Source organism: Equus asinus, unplaced genomic scaffold, assembly GCF_041296235.1.
Source record: "Equus asinus isolate D_3611 breed Donkey unplaced genomic scaffold, EquAss-T2T_v2 contig_307, whole genome shotgun sequence".
Taxonomy (NCBI): Eukaryota; Metazoa; Chordata; class Mammalia; order Perissodactyla; family Equidae; genus Equus; species Equus asinus.
The window spans coordinates 351,474-369,712 of NW_027224969.1; the positions used below are offsets into that span (position 1 = coordinate 351,474).

Below are 18,239 nucleotides of genomic sequence, written 5' to 3' on the forward strand. Positions count from 1 at the left end.
TAAATGGACTGAACTCTCCAATAAAAAGACACAGAGTGGCAAAATGAATTAAAGAACAAGATCCAACAATTTGTTGCCTCCAGGAAACACACCTCAGCCTCAAGGACAAACACAGGTTCAGAGTGAAAGGGTGGAGGACAATACTTCAAGCTAATAGCAAGCAAAAAAAAACCAGGTGTTGCAATTCCTATATCAGACAAAGCAGATTTCAAAATAAGACAGGTAAAGAGAGACACAGAGGGACAATATATAATGATCAAAGGGACACTTCATGAAGAAGAAATAACACTTATAAATATCTATGCACCCAACACAGGAGCACCAAGATTCATAAAGCAACTATTAACAGACCTAAAGGAAGATGTTAAAAACAACACAATAATAGTAGGGGACCTCAACACCCCACTCACATCAATGGACAGATCATCCAGACAGAAAATCAACAAGGAAATAGTGGAGCTAAATGAAAAAACAATTGGGCTTAATAGACATATATAGATCACTTCATCCTAAAACAGCAGAATACACATTCTTCTCAAGTGCAAATGGAATATTCTCAAGGATAGACCATATGTTGCCAAACAAGGCAAGCCTCTACAAATTTAAAAAAAATTGAAATAATAACAAGCATCTTCTCCGATCATAATGCTATAAGGCTAGAAATTAATTAGAAGAAAAAAGCTGAGAAAGGCACAAAGATGTGGAGCCTAAACAATACACTACTGAACAAGCAATGGATCGTTGAAGAAATTAAAGAAGAAAAAATACCTAGAAACAAATGAAAATGATAACATGCCATACAAACTCATATGGGATACAGCAAAAGCTGTGTTAAGAGGAAAATTCACTGCAATACAGGCACATCTTAACAAACAAGAAAAATCCCAAATAAGCAATCTTAAACTACACCTAACTGAACTAGAGAAAGAAGAACAAACAAAGCCCAAAGTCAGCAGAAGGAGAGAAATAATAAAAATCAGAGCAGAAATAAATACTATTGAAACAAAAAAGGCAGTAGAAAGGATCAACGAAACAAAGAGTTGGTTCTTTGAGAAGATAAATAAAATTGACAAACCCCTAGCCAGACTTACAAATAAAAAACGGGAGAAAGCTCAAATAAACAAAAGCAGAAATGAAAGAGGAGAAATAACAACAGACTCTGCAGAAATACAACGGATTATAAGAGAATACTATGAAAAACTCTATGCTAACAGAATGGATAACCTAGAGGAAATGGATAAATTCTTAGACTCCTACAATCTCCCAAAGCTCACTCAAGAAGAAGCAGACAATTTGAACAGACCAATCACAAAGCAAGAGATTGAAACAGCAATCAAAAACATCCCAAAGAATAAAACCCCAGGACCAGATGGCTTTCCTGGGGAATTCTACCAAACTTTCAGAGAGGATTTAATACCTATCCTTTTCAAGCTATTCCAAAAAATTAGGGAGGATGGAACACTTCCTAACACATTCTATGAGGCCAATATCACGCTGATACCAAAGCCTGACAAGGACACCACGAAAAAAGAGAACTGCAGGCCAATATCACTGATGAACATAGATGCAAAAATTCTAAACAAAATTTTGGCAACCCGAATTCAGCAATTCATCAAAAGGATCATACATCATGATCAGGTGGGATTCATACCAGGGACACAGGGATGGTTCAACATCCGCAAATCAATCAACGTGATACACCACATCAACAAACTGAGGAATAAAAACCACATGATCATCTCAATAGATGCAGAGAAGGCATTTGACAAGATCCAACAGCCATTTATGATAAAAACTCTGAACAAAATGGGCATAGAAGGGAACTATCTCAACATAATAAAGGCCATATATGACAAACCCACAGCCAACATCATACTCAATGGGCAAAAACTGAGCACCATCCCCATGAAAACAGGCCAAGACATGTATCATCACTTATTTAACACAGTACTGTACACACTTATTTAACACAGTACTGGAAGTCCTGGCCAGAGCAATCAGGCAAGACAAAGGAATAAAAGGAATCCAAATAGGGAGGGAAGAAGTGAAACTCTCGCTGTTTGCAGATGACATGATCTTATATATAGAAAACCCCAAAGAATCCATTGGAAAACTCTTAGAAGTAATCAACAACTACAGCAAAGTTGCAGGGTATAAAACCAATTTGCATAAATCAGTAGCATTTCCATATTCTAACAACGAACTAACAGAAAAAGAACTCAAGAACACAATACCATTCACAAAAGCAACAAAAAGAATAAAATACCTTAGGGTAAATTTAACTAAGGAAGTGAAGGACCTATATAATGAAAATTACAAGGCCTTTTTGAGAGAATTGGATGACGACATAAGGAGATGGAAAGACATTCCATGTACATGGATTGGAAGAATAAACATCGTTAGAATGTCCGTTCTACCTAAAGCAATCTACAGATTCAACACCATCCCAATCAGAATCCCAATGACATTCTTTACAGAATTAGAACAAAGAATCCTAAAATTTATATGGGGCAACAAAAGACCCCAAATTGCTCAAGCAATCCTGAGAAAAAAGAACAAAACGGGAGGCATTACAATCCCTGACTTCAAAACTTACCACAAAGCTACAGTAATCAAAACAGCATGGTACTGGTACAAAAACAGGTGCACAGATCAATGGAACAGAATTGAAAGCCCAGAAATAAAACCATACACCTATGGACAGCTTATCTTCGACAAAGGAGCAGAGTGCATACAATGGAGAAAAGAAAGTCTTTTCAACAAATGGTGCTGGGAAAACTGGAAAGCCATATGTAAAAGAATGAAAATTGACCATTCTTTTTCACCATTCACCAAAATAAACTCAAAATGGATCAAAGACCTAAAGGTGACACCTGAAACCAGAAGGCTTCTGGAAGAAAACGTAGGCAGTACGCTCTTTGACATCAGTATTAAAAGGATCTTTTCGGACACCATGTCTACTCAGAGAAGGGAAACAATAGAAAGAATAAACAAATGGGACTTCATTAGACTAAAGAGCTTCTTCAAGGCAAATGAAAACAGGATTGAAACAAAAAAACAACCCACTAACTGGGAAAAAATATTTGCAAGTCATATACCTGACAAAGGCTTAATATCCATAATATATAAAGAACTCTCACAACTCAACAACAAAAAATCAAACAACCCGATCAAAAAATGGGCTGGAGACATGAACAGACATTTCTCCAAAGAAGATATACGGATGGCCAATAGGCACATGAAAAGATGCTCATCATCACTGATCATCAGGGAAATGCAAATCAAAACTACACTAAGATATCACCTTACACCCATTAGAATGACAAAAATATCTAAATCTAATATTAACAAATGTTGGAGAGGTTGTGGAGAGAATGGAACCCTCATACACTGCTGGTGGGAATGCAAACTAGTGCAGCCACTATGGAAAACAGTATGGAGATTCCTCAAAAAATTAAAAATAGAACTACCATACGATCCAGCCATTCCACTACTGGATATCTATCCAAAGAGCTTGAAGTCAGCAATTCCAAAAGTCCTATGCACCCCAATGTTCACTGCAGCATTATTTACAATAGCCAAGATATGGAAGCAACCTAAGTGCCCATCAACAGATGAATGGATAAAGAAGATGTGGTATATATATATACAATGGAATACTACTCAGATGCAAAACAGAACAAAATCATCCCATTTGCAACAACATGGATGGACCTTGAGGGAATTATGTTAAGTGAAATAAGCCAGTTAGAGAAGGATAATCTCTGATTCACTCCACTCACATGAGGAATTTAAAAATGTAGACAAAGAGACCAGATTAGTGGCCACCAGGGGAAAGGTGGGGTGGGGGGTGGGCACAAAGGGTGAAGTGGTGCACCTACAACACGAATGACAAACAGTAATGTACAACTGAAATTTCACAAGATTGTAACCTATCATTAACTCAATAAAAAATAAATAAATAAATAAATAAATTCAACCCACCATTTGGGAGAAAAATTGCAATTAAGGGGGAACAAAAAGTCCCAGTATCTACGGACTGTTAAAATTAAATGATAAGAAAGACCACAATGGTTTCTCCTGTTGCAATAAATTCTTCAGATCTGTAGAATGCCGCAAACCCCCTCAATTCATTTTAATTTGCTTTCACTGACACGCATGTCCAACAGAACAGTAAGAAAAAAGAAAAAGAAAGAAAGAAACTACCTTGGGGGAAAAATAAAGTTTATTGGAAGAAACACTCCATTTGAAAACAAAAAGAAACTCTGGGTGAATCAGCATATGATCCAACACAACTTGGAGGATGCATGGGAAGGCCTGTGCTGTAAACCAAAGAGAGTGCCATCTACAGAATGCATACTTTGAATACATCGTCAACAGTGGCAACATTTCCATCGGTTAAATAAATGTAATTTTTTTTCATTAAAAAAAATAAAAACCATAAAACATTGTGCTCATAATATAAAACGTATTTTTTTATTGTACTTAAGAACGAACTTGAATATGTGATTTATTTTTTAACCATCCCATCTAGGTTTCTGTTGATCTCACAAGTCTCAATTCTACTGGCTGAGACTAAGTTAAAAAAAAATCACCAAATTCCAAGATTACTTTAAGTTTTAAATGTAGATTGGAAAAAAAAACCCAAATCCTCTTTCGTTACTGGTTAGGAAAGGCCTCAACTCCTACAACCATTACATCTAAATTTTAGGAGATGGCAGCCATAACATAACAGGAAGAAAGACCCCCGAATTTTTCCTATATTTTAACTAGTTATCTCATGCTACCGATAAGAATAAACTACCAATTTATAGATGTTTTTCCCTATTTAGTTAACAGTTCTTATGAAACCAAACATCCAGCAGCTGAATTAAATTTTGCTTTGGCCCATAGAGTACATTAGCAGGGTTTACCAATACTCACCAAATGGGACACCTTGACAGATCCTTCACAATTAGAGGGTTCACCTTTCTCTCTACTTTCCAAAATCTAGACAGAAAAGGCAACTTGTAGAAAAATTAGTGTCTTCTTAATTGGAAAGACCAAGTAGAGAGAGAATTACCCACCATCCTAAAAATGGTATGAGAACGACTGCTCCTTTGATTCATCTTTGTGATTCCATAGTGTCTGTTCTCTGTAAAAATGAGTCATATTTCAGCGGCATATATTAAAATCCAAAGAAAAACATTAACTTTTACTGTAGCTTAAAAGTGAAAAGTGTGATTTGAAGCCTAAATACATTCAAGTGAATAGTTTTTACTATTCTACAAGTGTTTTGAGGAAATACAGCATAAAGTCTTACTTTCTCCCTTTGTGATCCACTTCAAAGCCATTTCTGGTGTATAAACAACTTCTTCTGTGAGATCAGCCACATATACATTCCTCTGAAACAAGGTTAATGATGGGAAGAGTAGAGAAATAGAAGTCACTTAAAAGTGTGCATCTCAAGAGAAGGTGCAAACTATTACAGAATTAATTTGTAGAAGTTAAAAGTAGAAAATGGAGAATATTACTCTGTATAAAAATAAGAAGTAAATCTATGATATTTACAATTTATATCCTATACCAAAGCACACCAAATTCTAACCTGATACTTCCATCTTGTTCTTTTGAGGCCCTTACACAAAAATATTACAACTGTCAACATTTCAAAATGATACACATCACTTAAAAGATGATCTCATAAACATTTAAGAAAGAAAACAAAAAACAAATCACAGAAACAGGAGACATTTTAAAAAATAATGGAAAGTAAAGGTTAATGTTCATGAACTATAATCCCAATAAGTAACTGTATTGTTTGAGCCACTGTTACTCACATTGAAGTCTTCCCGAATTATCAAAGGCTTCATTTTTTGAGTGTCACAGAGTAAGTCTGTAATGGTTTCATTGTATATCTCCATGTAGGACACACGTAAGAGAAATTCCCTATCAGGAAACTAGGGGAAAACATATGTAAAAACATCAGAGATCACCCAGTTATGAAAACCTAATACTGAATGTTGATGTGCTCATAATAAACATTAAAATATTCTTTGAGAAGTTATCTTTGTAAAACAAACAAAAAAAATCCTATGGTTCTATATTGACAAAAGTAAACACAAAAATATAAAAGCATTGGGGCTGGCCCCGTGGCTGAGTGGTTAAGTTCGCGTGCTCCGCTGCAGGCGGCCCAGTGTTTCGTTAGTTCGAATCCTGGGCGCGGACATGGCACTGCTCATCAGACCACGCTGAGGCAGCATCCCACATGCCACAACTAGAAGAACCCACAACGAAGAATACACAACTATGTACCGGGGGGCTTTGGGGAGAAAAAGGAAAAAATAAAATCTTTAAAAAAAAAAAAAGAAATATAAAAGCATTGTTTCAGAAATAATGAAAAGTATGGCATCATAAAATTCGAAGAAGAGGGTGCCCAGTCCAACTCTCTAAGCTTAAAATAAAACCCTACAAACAGATGTTCAAATAAGAACATTAAAAATCATTAAAACAGTAAGGAAAAAACAAATTGAAAACCCGCCTTAACTGATTAGGTTGCCTATCCTGGTCTTCTCACCACATCTACCCTCTCCTGCTCCTGAACGATCACGGACAGCTCCTCAAAGGCAGGGTTAAGATTTCTTGTTCCTCAATGCCTGCTTTGTGACAGGAGCAGCACTGCTTCAGGATTCAAGGGAAAGAATGAAAGGACTCTAAGCTCTAAAGCAAGGCTGTGGGGAAAGCAAATGTACGCTATGCCTTTCTTCCTTCCCCGTGGATAATCGAAAGAGAACTGTAAACCTGCTTCCTTCCACCATGACAAGAGGTGACTGCTTTTACCCGTATGTACCGGAAATTTGGCTATTTACCTTCTTAATTTTTTGGAAAATGTCATGAATTGCCCTGGGTATTACTCCCAAATAATCTTTTGAACCCATCATGGTATATGTTTTTCCTGAAGCAGTCTGCCCATAGGCAAATACAGTACCTGGGGACACAAAAACACACACACACAAAGATTGAAAAAGCATCGAGAGTATGTAAAACTATCAATACTGTTGAACACACACCCAAGACTAAATAAAACGTTTCTGCAGTGGATACAAACCATTGTAGCCTTGTATGGCAGAATCTATGATTGGTACTGCGATTTCCTCATACACATTTTTAGTAGATTCATCACTGTCAAAGACACGATCTAAAAAAAAAACCACACAAGTTAAACTAAACAAATCAACTGTGTTTTCACTTTGAATTAGTAGCTGCCCAAAGAAATAAAATTGTCAGGATATGGTATGATAAAATATTTAACTCACAATATTTTCTTCAACTTATTGGTCCTCTGAAAATACACTTCTCTATAAAGTAAAATGTGCTGGTTCTCACACAAAAAAACACAAGTCAGCTATCTTATGTGCTTTCAAGAGGCAGTGAGGCATAGTGGCTGAACCTGGGGATCTGGAATCAGACTGCCTGCAAATCCTGGTTCTGTCACTTACAAGCTATGTGACCTCGGGCAACGTGGATGATGTCTCTGTGCCTCACTTCCCTAACCTGTAAAGTGAATATATATTATCTTCCTTAGAGAATTACTGTGAACATATGGTTAATACTTAGGAAATGCAAACTATTACTATTCTTTGAGAAATTTTAGTGTTTATAACATATCTAGCAAGAAGGCCTGGCTCAAACTAAACCAAGAAACACAGACAATTGGAAGAAAAGCACCGAGCCAAGCTGAAGTGTTACAGAGAACAGCTTGTTGGCTGGCTGCTGAGGGCTGGGGTTAGGTAGCACTTGCCATGATGAATCCACCAGTCCAGGATGTGGTCTCTCCTTTGTTGGTGCATCAAAAATGGACCACTCTCTCAGTGATGGGCTCACATTAGAAAGCCCCCAAGAAATGGATTTGTCAGTCAGGAGGGAAATGTATCAACTGTCTTGAGAAATTCAGTGCTCACACGGCTTGCACCATGACCAACATCTGCACTTGCAGGTAGAACCCTATGGGAAACCAAAGTGCCATCTGAATGCTGCCAGGGGTCAGGAGTTCAGGGCAAGGAGAGATGGCAGGATGATTCAAATCTTAATACCAGCTGCTTCAGACAGGTAGGTGAGTCCAAACCCCTTGTGAGCATACACAGCTACTGAGAACCTGCAGCACTTGAGTCAGAATGCCTGTGTATCCCTTGTTCTTGGTTTTATCATCTCTGGAACATACTGTTCTACCTTTTAAAAATTTATGTTGATACTATCAAATAGTCCTTTACCAGGAATCATTTTCTATTCTATACATCTTTACTCTAAAGGCTTAGATATTGGCTTTCTAGCATAACACTAAGTCAACAACCTAATCACTCTCACTCCTAAGGTTGTTGAGGGGACCTTACTGTGCTTTGTGGTGCCTACGTGGCAGCATGGCAGTGTGGCTGGAACACAGATCTGACTCCTCCATTTGCTGGCTGTGTGATTTGCGTTTCAGTTCCTCATTAAAATGGGAAGGTACCTATCACATGGGCTTGTTAGGAGGATTAAATGAGTTAATATATATGAGGTGCTTAGAACAGTGTCCGGCACATGGTCAGCACTATACAGAATGTGCTAAATCAATACACAAATCAGCCTGGCCAACCTTGAGGGCCTCCAAGTCCTTTTGCCCTAGCTAGCTCTCGCTCATCCTACAGGTGCCGGGTACCTAAGCTAGTTAGATCCCCTGCTAGAAACTCCCACAAAGCCATGTCATCATAAGTGTAATTAGTAGTCTAAAGTCTTTCTTCCCACCATATGACAAGCTCCACAAAAGGGGCAGTAGGTACCCGCTGTATTCTAGCCAAGAAGGAATATCTTCACTATTTATTCTTTAAAGAGTTTTCTTGAAAATAATTGTGGAAAGAATATACCTAACTGAAAGATCTTAAAGATGACTTGACATTAAGCAACATATTTTGGGCTTACGGAGTCTTAGGCCACAAATACACTAATGAATAAGAGGAAAAATGTTAGTTTCAGTCATAAGGCATTATGACTATAACTGTGTTTTAAACATCAATTCATTATCTTACTTATCATAAAGGATGGATGAGCAATTTTTCAAATCTTCCACTGAAGCAGTTTACAGACGGCTTAGTCTTATCTTTAATGTCAAATCCAGTATTCTGGATAAGCCTTTTGTACTCTTAAAAGGAAAAGGATAATATGTTTACTTTTGATGCTATTATAAGCTTACCAAAATTGAAGGATTTACTTCCATCAACTTGATAAATAGCATTATTGTCAGTTTTCCAGTAAACTTGCGTATCTTCTCCAAGAGCTTCTTCTCTAAAAGAATAAAAACAGTGCATTTTATAACTAGTTTTGAAGTCTGTTATATGAAAGATAATTTAAAAGATTTCGTCTTCTGAAGAATATTTTAAAGGATGGTAATGACCTATACTATAATTGGGAGAAATGTGGAAAGTCCACCTTTAAGGGGTCACCACTCTTCAATGGGGCTTCCCTGACCTCCTGCCCTCTCACCGGAGCGTCCCTGGGAAGGTCTTCACGCCCTTCCCCCACCCAGCACTGTATGCTGAAAAGATACATTCAAACGCAACTCCGATTATCCTTCTTGCTTAACATCTTTCAAAACCATCCGAAATCCTCAACACACGGCACGTGAGACTTCGATCATGTTTATTTCTCTCTTCAACCTTTGCTTCCTCTGACTTCCTATATACACCCTAACTCAAGACAAATCAACTATCTGAAGGTTCCCCCAAGAGAAGAGATTTAATCCCTCTGTGCCTGGAATACCCCGACTTCCGTTTCCATCAAGTAACGTAACTATTCTTTCTCCCTGAAAAGTGTCAGGACTTTCCTGACACCAGCCCTGCCCGTCTCCCACGCCGTCATCTCGCTGTGGGGCTAATGACCCCTCCGGCACACTCCCCACCTGCCCGTCACAGCACCTGTCACAGTGTCGTGATGGTTTTGTTCCGGAGCTGTCTTCTAACGCATTAGATAATGAGCTCCTAGACAAGAGGGAAGTCCTCGTCTTGATATTCCCCTTTATTTAACACAGTAACATTTAACACATATTTCTCAAATGCAAAAATGTGTTAGTATTCTGAGGGAGGGGCAGAGACTAGAGAAGCAAACAGACATCATTTCTTGCCCTTCCTGCTCTCTCTATAGGGTTCATGACCTCTGTGTCTCCTCCTCTAGAATGTAAGATCCACGGGGCAACGACGGTAGTGTCTACACTGTACCAAAAGGAAAGAATTCCAAATGGGCGAATATCAGGCTCGCAGCGTCCTGAACGCTGAGCCAGCCGCCGCCGGAGCGAAGCCTGGGCGCAGCGAGCAGCCTGGGCCTCGCGCCCCGGGACACCGGGCGGCCGGGCCAGCGGCCAGCGCGCAGGGAGCCGGCTGCGCAGCGTCGAGAGAAGCCCCGGCCGGCCCGTCTCTCGCCCGGGCCGGGACAGCGCACCAAGGGCGAGCGGCCGAGCTGCCGACGGCCTACCTGCTGTTGAGCGGCCTCAGGCGCACGCACACGGCCACCGCCGCCTCCTCCTCCATCCCGCCGAGCGCCGGCCGGCTCGACGCCGGCGCAGCCTTAAAGGTCAAAATTTCCGCGACGCCGCGTCTGATTGGGCGGCGGCCCCGTGGCGTCACGCGTCGTCCCCTGCGTCCCCGGACGCTCGCCGCGGGGGAGGCGCGTTTCCAGCGTCTGGAGCAGAGGCGGCCACGGGGCGCGGAGGGCGGCTGTCCTGGCGGCAGCGGAGACGACGGCCGTCTGCTGGAAGCCTCTGGAGGGCGGGCAGCCGGTACGAACGCCGTCCGTCGCCCATCCTTGAAGACTTCGCAATCGGTGGGAAAACACGGCAGAGAAATTTTTTCCACAATCAAAAGAGAATTACCACCTTTAAGCAGTCATACTTTTTCCTGTTTTAATCTAAAACCCTTAAAACGACAAGAGTTGAAAGTTACTACCCAGCCCAGAAACAAAAGAATCTTGTGCTCCTTAGAAACTGTGAGTTTTAGGTTTTTCCTCTTTCTTTTTGTTTGAACTCCTGTTCCCATTGGCTGTAAGTTCCTAAAAGGTTGACTTAGGAAAAGAATTATTGAAGAGTGGAAAAACTCACTTAGTAATGAGCTCAAACTTTTATTAGCGAAAGTGGAAATGTGATTCTGAATTCTTTCCCAGAAATAGTGCTTGGTTTTCCTTTGTTTTAAATATGTATCCCAGTAAAGTATTAACATTTTCTTTAGGCAATTTCATTTCCTTTCAGTCCTTTTCTTAGTTGATTTAAGAAGCATCAAGAATTATCTCCTTTCTCTCACCAAAAACATGACCTGCAGTTGCTAATAATTGTTCGTTGTTTAGGAGTAGAAAACACTATTGATTTAATAAAACTATTTTGGAAGGTAATTCGGCAATATCAAAAATTGGAAGGCGCATGTACCCTTTATGCGAGCAATTCTGCTTTTAAGAATGTATACATATATTTGAATGACTGTGCAAGGACATGTATATCAGGCTATCAGTTGCAGCATTGTTGACAGTAGCAAATGACTGAAAACACATTAAATGCCAATAAATATGTTAAGTGGTTGACATTGTCAAGGAAAATAATCCATAATCAATCTATAAATGAAAATTTGGGTGAGTTTATTCTGAGCTTAAATCTGAGGATTATAACCCAGGGCCTTTCTTCCCAAAGGAAGAAAGGGCACCAAAGAAGTGGGGTGCACAGAGTGGTTATATACCCCCAGAGAGGATGTTTCACATAGGATTGAAATGTCCCTTTTACCGTAGTCGCGAGACTGCTCTGTCCGCACAGCGATTGATGGAAACAGCAGGTAGGTCTTCTGTCTCAGTGAACGCAGCAGGGTGGCAGTCTGTTGTCTCCAGCTGAGTGGTCACAGGTGAGCTGGGTGGTCAAAGGTGAGTGCAGCAATCAGTTCCTAGCCTAAGGAAAGATGCTTATCCCTAAGGAAATGCCAATGTGGGGGGAAGTTGCACCTTTATCTCGAGGGCCTTTGTTCTTGCCACAGGAAATGTCTAAGCAGATATGCAATGCGTGCTCAATAGCCACAGTCAGGCCCTTTTGGAAAAAACAAGGTCAGGCCGAATTAGGTTTATACCAAATGGCTTGCTCATATACTCCAATATATCCTATTGCTTGCCATTTTTATTTGTCAAACACAAGCTGGGAATGTAGTCTCGCTTTCTGGTTGGAAAGAGGAGAGTGGATTTTGGTGGACTGCCATCAGCCTCTGCAACACTCTGACTACCTTAGATTTTCTCTGTAACCTAGGTTGCTTTTCCCTTCCTCTCATACATCTGTATTCTATTTGACACTCATCCATACTCAATTTTAGCAAGTTTCTTTTTTTATGAAGATGTCATAGACTTATTGAAGCTGAAAGGAACCTTAGAAATATTCTCATACAATTTTCTCATTTTGTGGATGGGACAATGGTGAATTACAAGATAAATGATTTTCTAGTGTGGCATAGCTTATAAATGGTGGAGTTGGACTGACCCAAGCCAGTACAGTTTCCATCTGCCACTGAACTCCTGTGTAACCATGACTAAAAGGAAAGGGACACTATGTCTGTAATCATTGCAGATAATTGTTGCAAGATTAAAGACTTGTGCTTTTGAAATTAAACACTGTTTATCTATTAAACAAAAATTACTCCTGTTGAAGGGGATGGAATGATATAAATATACATTGCAATTAATTTTATATGAAATTCATAAAGTAAGTGAGCACAGGTAAGTATTTCAAATTCATGTATATTTGTAATACCAGGAGCTCTCTGACCCCTAAAATTTGCACCATAATCAAGAACTGCCAAACACTATGTGAGGCCATGCCTCCCTCTGGAAGGACCACGGTGCCCTCTGCAGCTTTAGCAGAAATGAATACAGTTTGGGGGAAAAAATAATGAGAACACCAACATGCAAGTATGTGCAATTAACATGCCTCAGAAATTCACTTTACCTTCTTGAATTGAATGAAGATATTTATGTAAAGATCATATTTTAAGCAAAGTATACTACAGCCTGTATAGCAGGTACCTATTTATATAAAAAGATATGCAATACAGAAAAAGATACATATAGGTCCATATCTACAGATTAATTTGAGGGTAACACTCTAGGAAATGGCACAGTTGCCTTTGGCGAGACAAACTGGCACTCAGGGATCAGATGTGGGAATATTTACTTTTCACTGTGCTTCTTCTTGTACTACTTAAATTTTTTATCATATGCATGTATTAATCTTTCAGGCAAGAAAAAAGTTAATCAACAAAAATTTTAATTACCACTTAGAGCAATAGCTTGCATCCAAATTTCAAGCCTCCCTCTCCAGAAGTTCCATAACTGAAGTTCTTTAATCTGTTCAAAACAAGACAACAGGCCCAAAATGGAGTCACTTATACTAAGCCCCACGTCATCAAACCAAGACTTAACTTAATTACAGGTTCAGCTTTCCCAGAGAAGGAACTTTACACCAGTCAACCAGGAATCACCCCACCAGCACTAGTTAGGTAATCTGCCTGATAGGCCCCTTCCATCCTCTAAAGGAAAGTGACTTTTCAATAACTAATTTGCTTGCCTAGTATAACTTCCTTGTCCCCACTCCCTTCAGCCTATAAAGGTTTTTCATCTTGTACAGCCCCTCGGGGCTCCTTTCTATCTGCTACATTGGATGCTGCCCAATTCAAATTGATTTTTGCTCAAATAAACTCTTAAAATTTTTAAGTATCCCTAAGTTTGTCTTTTAACAGTTCTGTACCTGTTGACAGTCCTGGTGTTAAATGAGGGAACTGAGGGAGACCCTGAAGGTGCCTGCCCCCGAGAAATGAGCAACCAGGTGGGTGTGTGTGGAGCCCCTTGAGCTCACTGCTTTCTCGCTGCCTCTGGAGGTGGTTGTTAAGTCCTTCTGGGATCCTAGCTCTGCAGCTCTTGCATTATGAGTTTTCAAACTTTATTTGAACATTTCTTTTTCCAGACTGGGTCTGGAAACTGACGGGAGTCAGATTGGGTCCGACTTACAAGCTGGGCGGTACAGGGGCGGGGGAGGGGGTGGCTGGCCCTGTTGTCCAGTGGTTGGGTTCACGCCTCCGCTTTGGCAGCCCAGGGTTTCTCGGTTCTGATCCTGGGCACGGCGGTGGCACTGCTGGTAGGGCCATGCTGAGGTGGCGTCCCACATGCCACAGCTGGAGGGACCTGCAGCTGAAGGTATACAAGTATGTACCGGGGGGCTTTGGGAAGAAAAAGGGAAAATAAAATCTAAAAAAAAAAAAACCTGGGCTGGGTCTGGGTCTGGACTGGACGTGACTTAAGCTGGACTGGGTCCAGTGTGAGGCCTTGAGTGGATAAAATTTTCTTTCAAGGATGGGCAAGTAAGTTAACCTTGCCAAAGACAGTCTTGAATTATAGTGGCCATGGTGGAGAACTTTTAACCTAGCTAAGATTATCCATTTAGAAGATGCCCTGGTGAAAAAGGGGTCTCAGCCAAACACAAAACACGAAGAGGGAAAATTATTTTTCCTCCTCTACTGTGTCTGGTACCAGGATGAGGCCTGCTGGGACACCCCACTCGCTCCAGAGCCTGCAGACAGGATCCAGGAAAACTGGTAGAAGCTGCCAAAGGGTGAGAATTCTTACCAAAGTCACCCTCCAGATCTCTATCTGTGGTGCCTGGTTGAGAGAGGAAGGTAAAATTTCACATTATTCCTTCTATTCCAAACTCAGATTGGCAGGACAAAACATTTGTAAGAATTAGATCTTGACTGAAAGTATGAATCTGCTTTCAGGTACCCATTGGTTGTTGATCCTTTCCCTCCTAGGGATAACTATTGCCTTATTGTTTGTCTCCTTTAGTGGCCAGAGAAATTGGCCTGGCAATCACCGGGTTGTGGACCCCTACAATAAGGCAAGACAGAAATGTAGGTTGCACTCCATCTGCAGCTAGATATGGCTGGATAGAAATATGGGTTGCACCCCATCTGCAGCTAGATATGGCTGGACAGAAATGTGGGTTGCACCCCATCTGCAGCTGGACATGGCTGGACAGAAATGTGGGTTGCACTCCACTTGCAGCTGGGATTCTACCCACTGTTGCCAGCTCTCAGGGGAATTATTTCTTTCTTGCTTTGATTATCTTGGAGAGTGGCTCTGGATCCTGAGAAGGTAGTATCTTTTTTTCCTCTTTGAGGACACCTCTTGTGTCCATGGAGTTGTTCAGTACTGCCAGGAATATTTACTATTTGCCCTGGCTGAAATCTGACAAGATATTCAAAAGGATTTTTTTAAGTATCTCTATGGTCAAAAGTTGGCCCAATAAGAAGCTGATATTTAGAGCCTGATAGAAAACAATTTTTTTAGGCCTTCTCCCCTAAGCTAGAATGAAACTATATACCCAGAGGGAAAGAAGAACATTCTGAAATCTTTGTGGAAGAATTTACTAAAATATTCCAAAGACACACAGCTCTAACTCTAGAACATAGGGATCTTTTGTTTTCCATCTTAGTTGATGATCTTCTCCCTGATATAAAGAAGCAAACTGAGGATAATGTGCTTGGTAGATGGGGTCCCTCCTTGATATTAATCTGGTTGCAATCCCATTCTCTGAGAAATTAAAAACAACCATACTTGTCTTACAAATTGAGTCTTTACAAGAACAGAAATGTGGATCTAGAAACAATTCAAAGCCCATCTCTCTTTTTTACCAATCCAAAACCTCCGATATTCATCTCAGAAGGCTTGCAGATATTCTAAAGGATCTGGGCTTCAGAAACAAAAGTCCTTCTAAGTGGAACTTGTATTCTTTCTCTGTGCCTTTTGAAATGTAAATATTCTACCTGGTCTTCTCTAGGAACCAAGGTCATTCATATCAGAAGAAAGAAAAAGAAAAGGCAATTTTGAAAACTAGGCTTATTGAAAATCTCTTCCACAAATAATAGTAAAAAGCTTTAGCCATCTGAGCAGTTAATTTACTCCCTCTGCCAGAAACACAACTTGGATGAAACTGATTTTTTTATAAACTAGTGAGTCTTGCATTACCATACCTGTCTCTCAGCTAAAATTTTAAGATAAAAGCTAGGAGATCTTTGTTTGATCTGTTTGCGTGTTTATGCTTGTCTATGTATGTATGTTATAAATCTGTATTTTTTTCTACCTCCAGATGGTATTAATGAGGGTTTTAGGCTGGTTAATTTTAAAACTGAAGATGAGAAGGAGGCTCCTAGGAGCAGGAGAGGAGTTTGCTTGCCCTTTGTTGGGAAACATTTACATTTGTAAGGGAAACCTCCATCTGTAAAGATGCCTCCTCTCTGTGTCAGGAAGAAGGCAGGATGGCCTTATCTCTGGGAACTCTTAATGGGGAAGGCAAGGACTTAAGTTGGTTACTGTTTGACAACCTCATGTAACTGATTTAAGGTGGTGGCTTCTGGCCTTTACTGAATCCGATTTGATTCTTATCTAAAAGTTGTGGGACCACCCAATGGCCAGACCCCACCTGCACTGATAACATTTTAACTTTTTTACATGTTCTTTCCTTTGTCTTGTAAAGAGATGGCTCACATACCTATGCCTTAAATTTAGCCTTACTCTCCACCCATGTTTGTAGCAGAAGTGGCAGCAGCAGCTCCTCTTGCCCATGGGTCCTGTCCCCACACAGCAGCTCTGACTGCCCATGGATCCTGTCCCCATGCTATTCCACACTATTCTCTAAATAAAAGAACACTACTGCCAGACCTTGAGAATCCAAGAAATCTTTCTTTCGACTCCTCGGCTCACCAACCCCGCATCGGTATTGCCAAAATTAATTTGTAAAGAGCTCTATTTAGTTGGCTTAAAGGCAAACAAGAGTTTATATAAATCAAGTGTACTCTCAAAAATATAGAAACTAACCCAAATGTTTTTCAATTTCATGTGATCTAGAATAATCTTCAGTAAATAAAAGCTAGTTTAAGTTTTTTGGTTTAATTAAAACAGGCATGTCTTGAGAGTTATCAGCATTAAATATAAAACTTTTATTCTACCTAGGTTTAGCAAAAGTCAAATAAGCTCATGTGCTCTCTGTTACAGAATTTGTCAGCAAGAAAGATAACTTAAGATGATGATTAGCTGTGTAATATCTTGTGAAGTTTTAATGACTAATCTAAGCATAATTTTTAGGAAGCAAATGAATTAAATAAATGTAATAAGATAAAAGTTTATAAGTGAACTTTTCAACAATAATTATTCTTTATAGTATATCTATTTAAAAATAGTTTCCAAAATCTTTTTTGGTAACTTGAAACCTTAAAGTTATACTGAAATATGTTAAATAATGGGTATTAATTGAACGTCTAGATCATTTCCAAATGAAATAAAATACTGAAACATTAATTACTGAACATAGGTTTATCCACTTTTGGCTTCCTTTTACAAAGTAACTAAAGATATTGTGGTCTATTAGCAAGGAATGTGTCACAATGTTTTGTGCCACATTGAAAAATTCATTGTGAGGAAGATAAACTTCCAGAAATTATGAAATGTGTTTACAAATTTGCCGACTCACAGAATGCTTGTGTAATAGTCCACAATTGCTTACTTCTAAGTTATCACTAGGAATAAAGGATTCTAAGGGCCAAGAATTCTAATAAATACATTTAATTAAAACTATTTAGAAATAACAAGAGTGGAAGAAAACAATGCATATGAAAAGTAGGTAAGGAAAGCAAAATGACTGATTGTTCCAGAACGAGAAAGAGGAAACAGCATAGGATAAAATCTGAATGGATATCAAAAGCTATAGGTTTGTAGAAAAAGGAATCTTGGGAAAGAAATTTTATGTGTTCAGCATGGATTTATTTAAGTTTTTTAACAATGAATTTTAATATCAAAAGTGCACTGGTGCAAAACTAGAATTTGGTTTCACTCTGTTAAGAGAACAAAGTTTTCTTAGACTATGGTCTGCCCTTGATAAGAGGTTGTGAAAGTTTTTGTTTTTTGGGTTTTTTTTGTTTGTTTGTTTTACCTTTTGGTTAAATCTAACTGGAAAGCTTGAAAGCAAAGATTTTGTGTCTTACCAAAATGATTTACTGTGCTTCACATTGTCTTTATTAGGTTTTTGATTACTTAAGAAAACCCAATCTTCTCAATATTAAAAAAGCTAAGTTTTGTTTACAACTATGTAACCTTCTGTATTAGACTTTAAATTTTTCTATTGTCACTTTGGTTAAATGGATAATGAAGTGTTATTTCATAATGGTTTG

At 39.3% G+C, this 18,239-nt stretch overlaps 1 protein-coding gene across 2 annotated transcripts in view; it reads right to left on the reverse strand.

The window, feature by feature from the left end:
• Nucleotides 1–10,601, reverse strand: part of LOC139043621 (centromere-associated protein E-like) — a 79,770-nt gene extending 69,169 nt beyond the window's left edge. For both annotated transcript variants that reach the window (XM_070503596.1, XM_070503595.1), the window contains exons 1-8: nt 10,480–10,601; nt 9,206–9,297; nt 7,088–7,177; nt 6,849–6,967; nt 5,820–5,939; nt 5,303–5,384; nt 5,067–5,134; nt 4,924–4,989 (exon numbers count right to left, since the gene is read on the reverse strand). In XM_070503596.1, the coding sequence (XP_070359697.1) occupies nt 4,924–4,989; nt 5,067–5,134; nt 5,303–5,384; nt 5,820–5,939; nt 6,849–6,967; nt 7,088–7,177; nt 9,206–9,297; nt 10,480–10,535 (693 nt within the window). In that variant the 5' untranslated portion in view covers nt 10,536–10,601. The remainder of the gene's footprint in view (nt 1–4,923; nt 4,990–5,066; nt 5,135–5,302; nt 5,385–5,819; nt 5,940–6,848; nt 6,968–7,087; nt 7,178–9,205; nt 9,298–10,479) is intronic.
• Nucleotides 10,602–18,239: the final 7,638 nt, after the last annotated feature.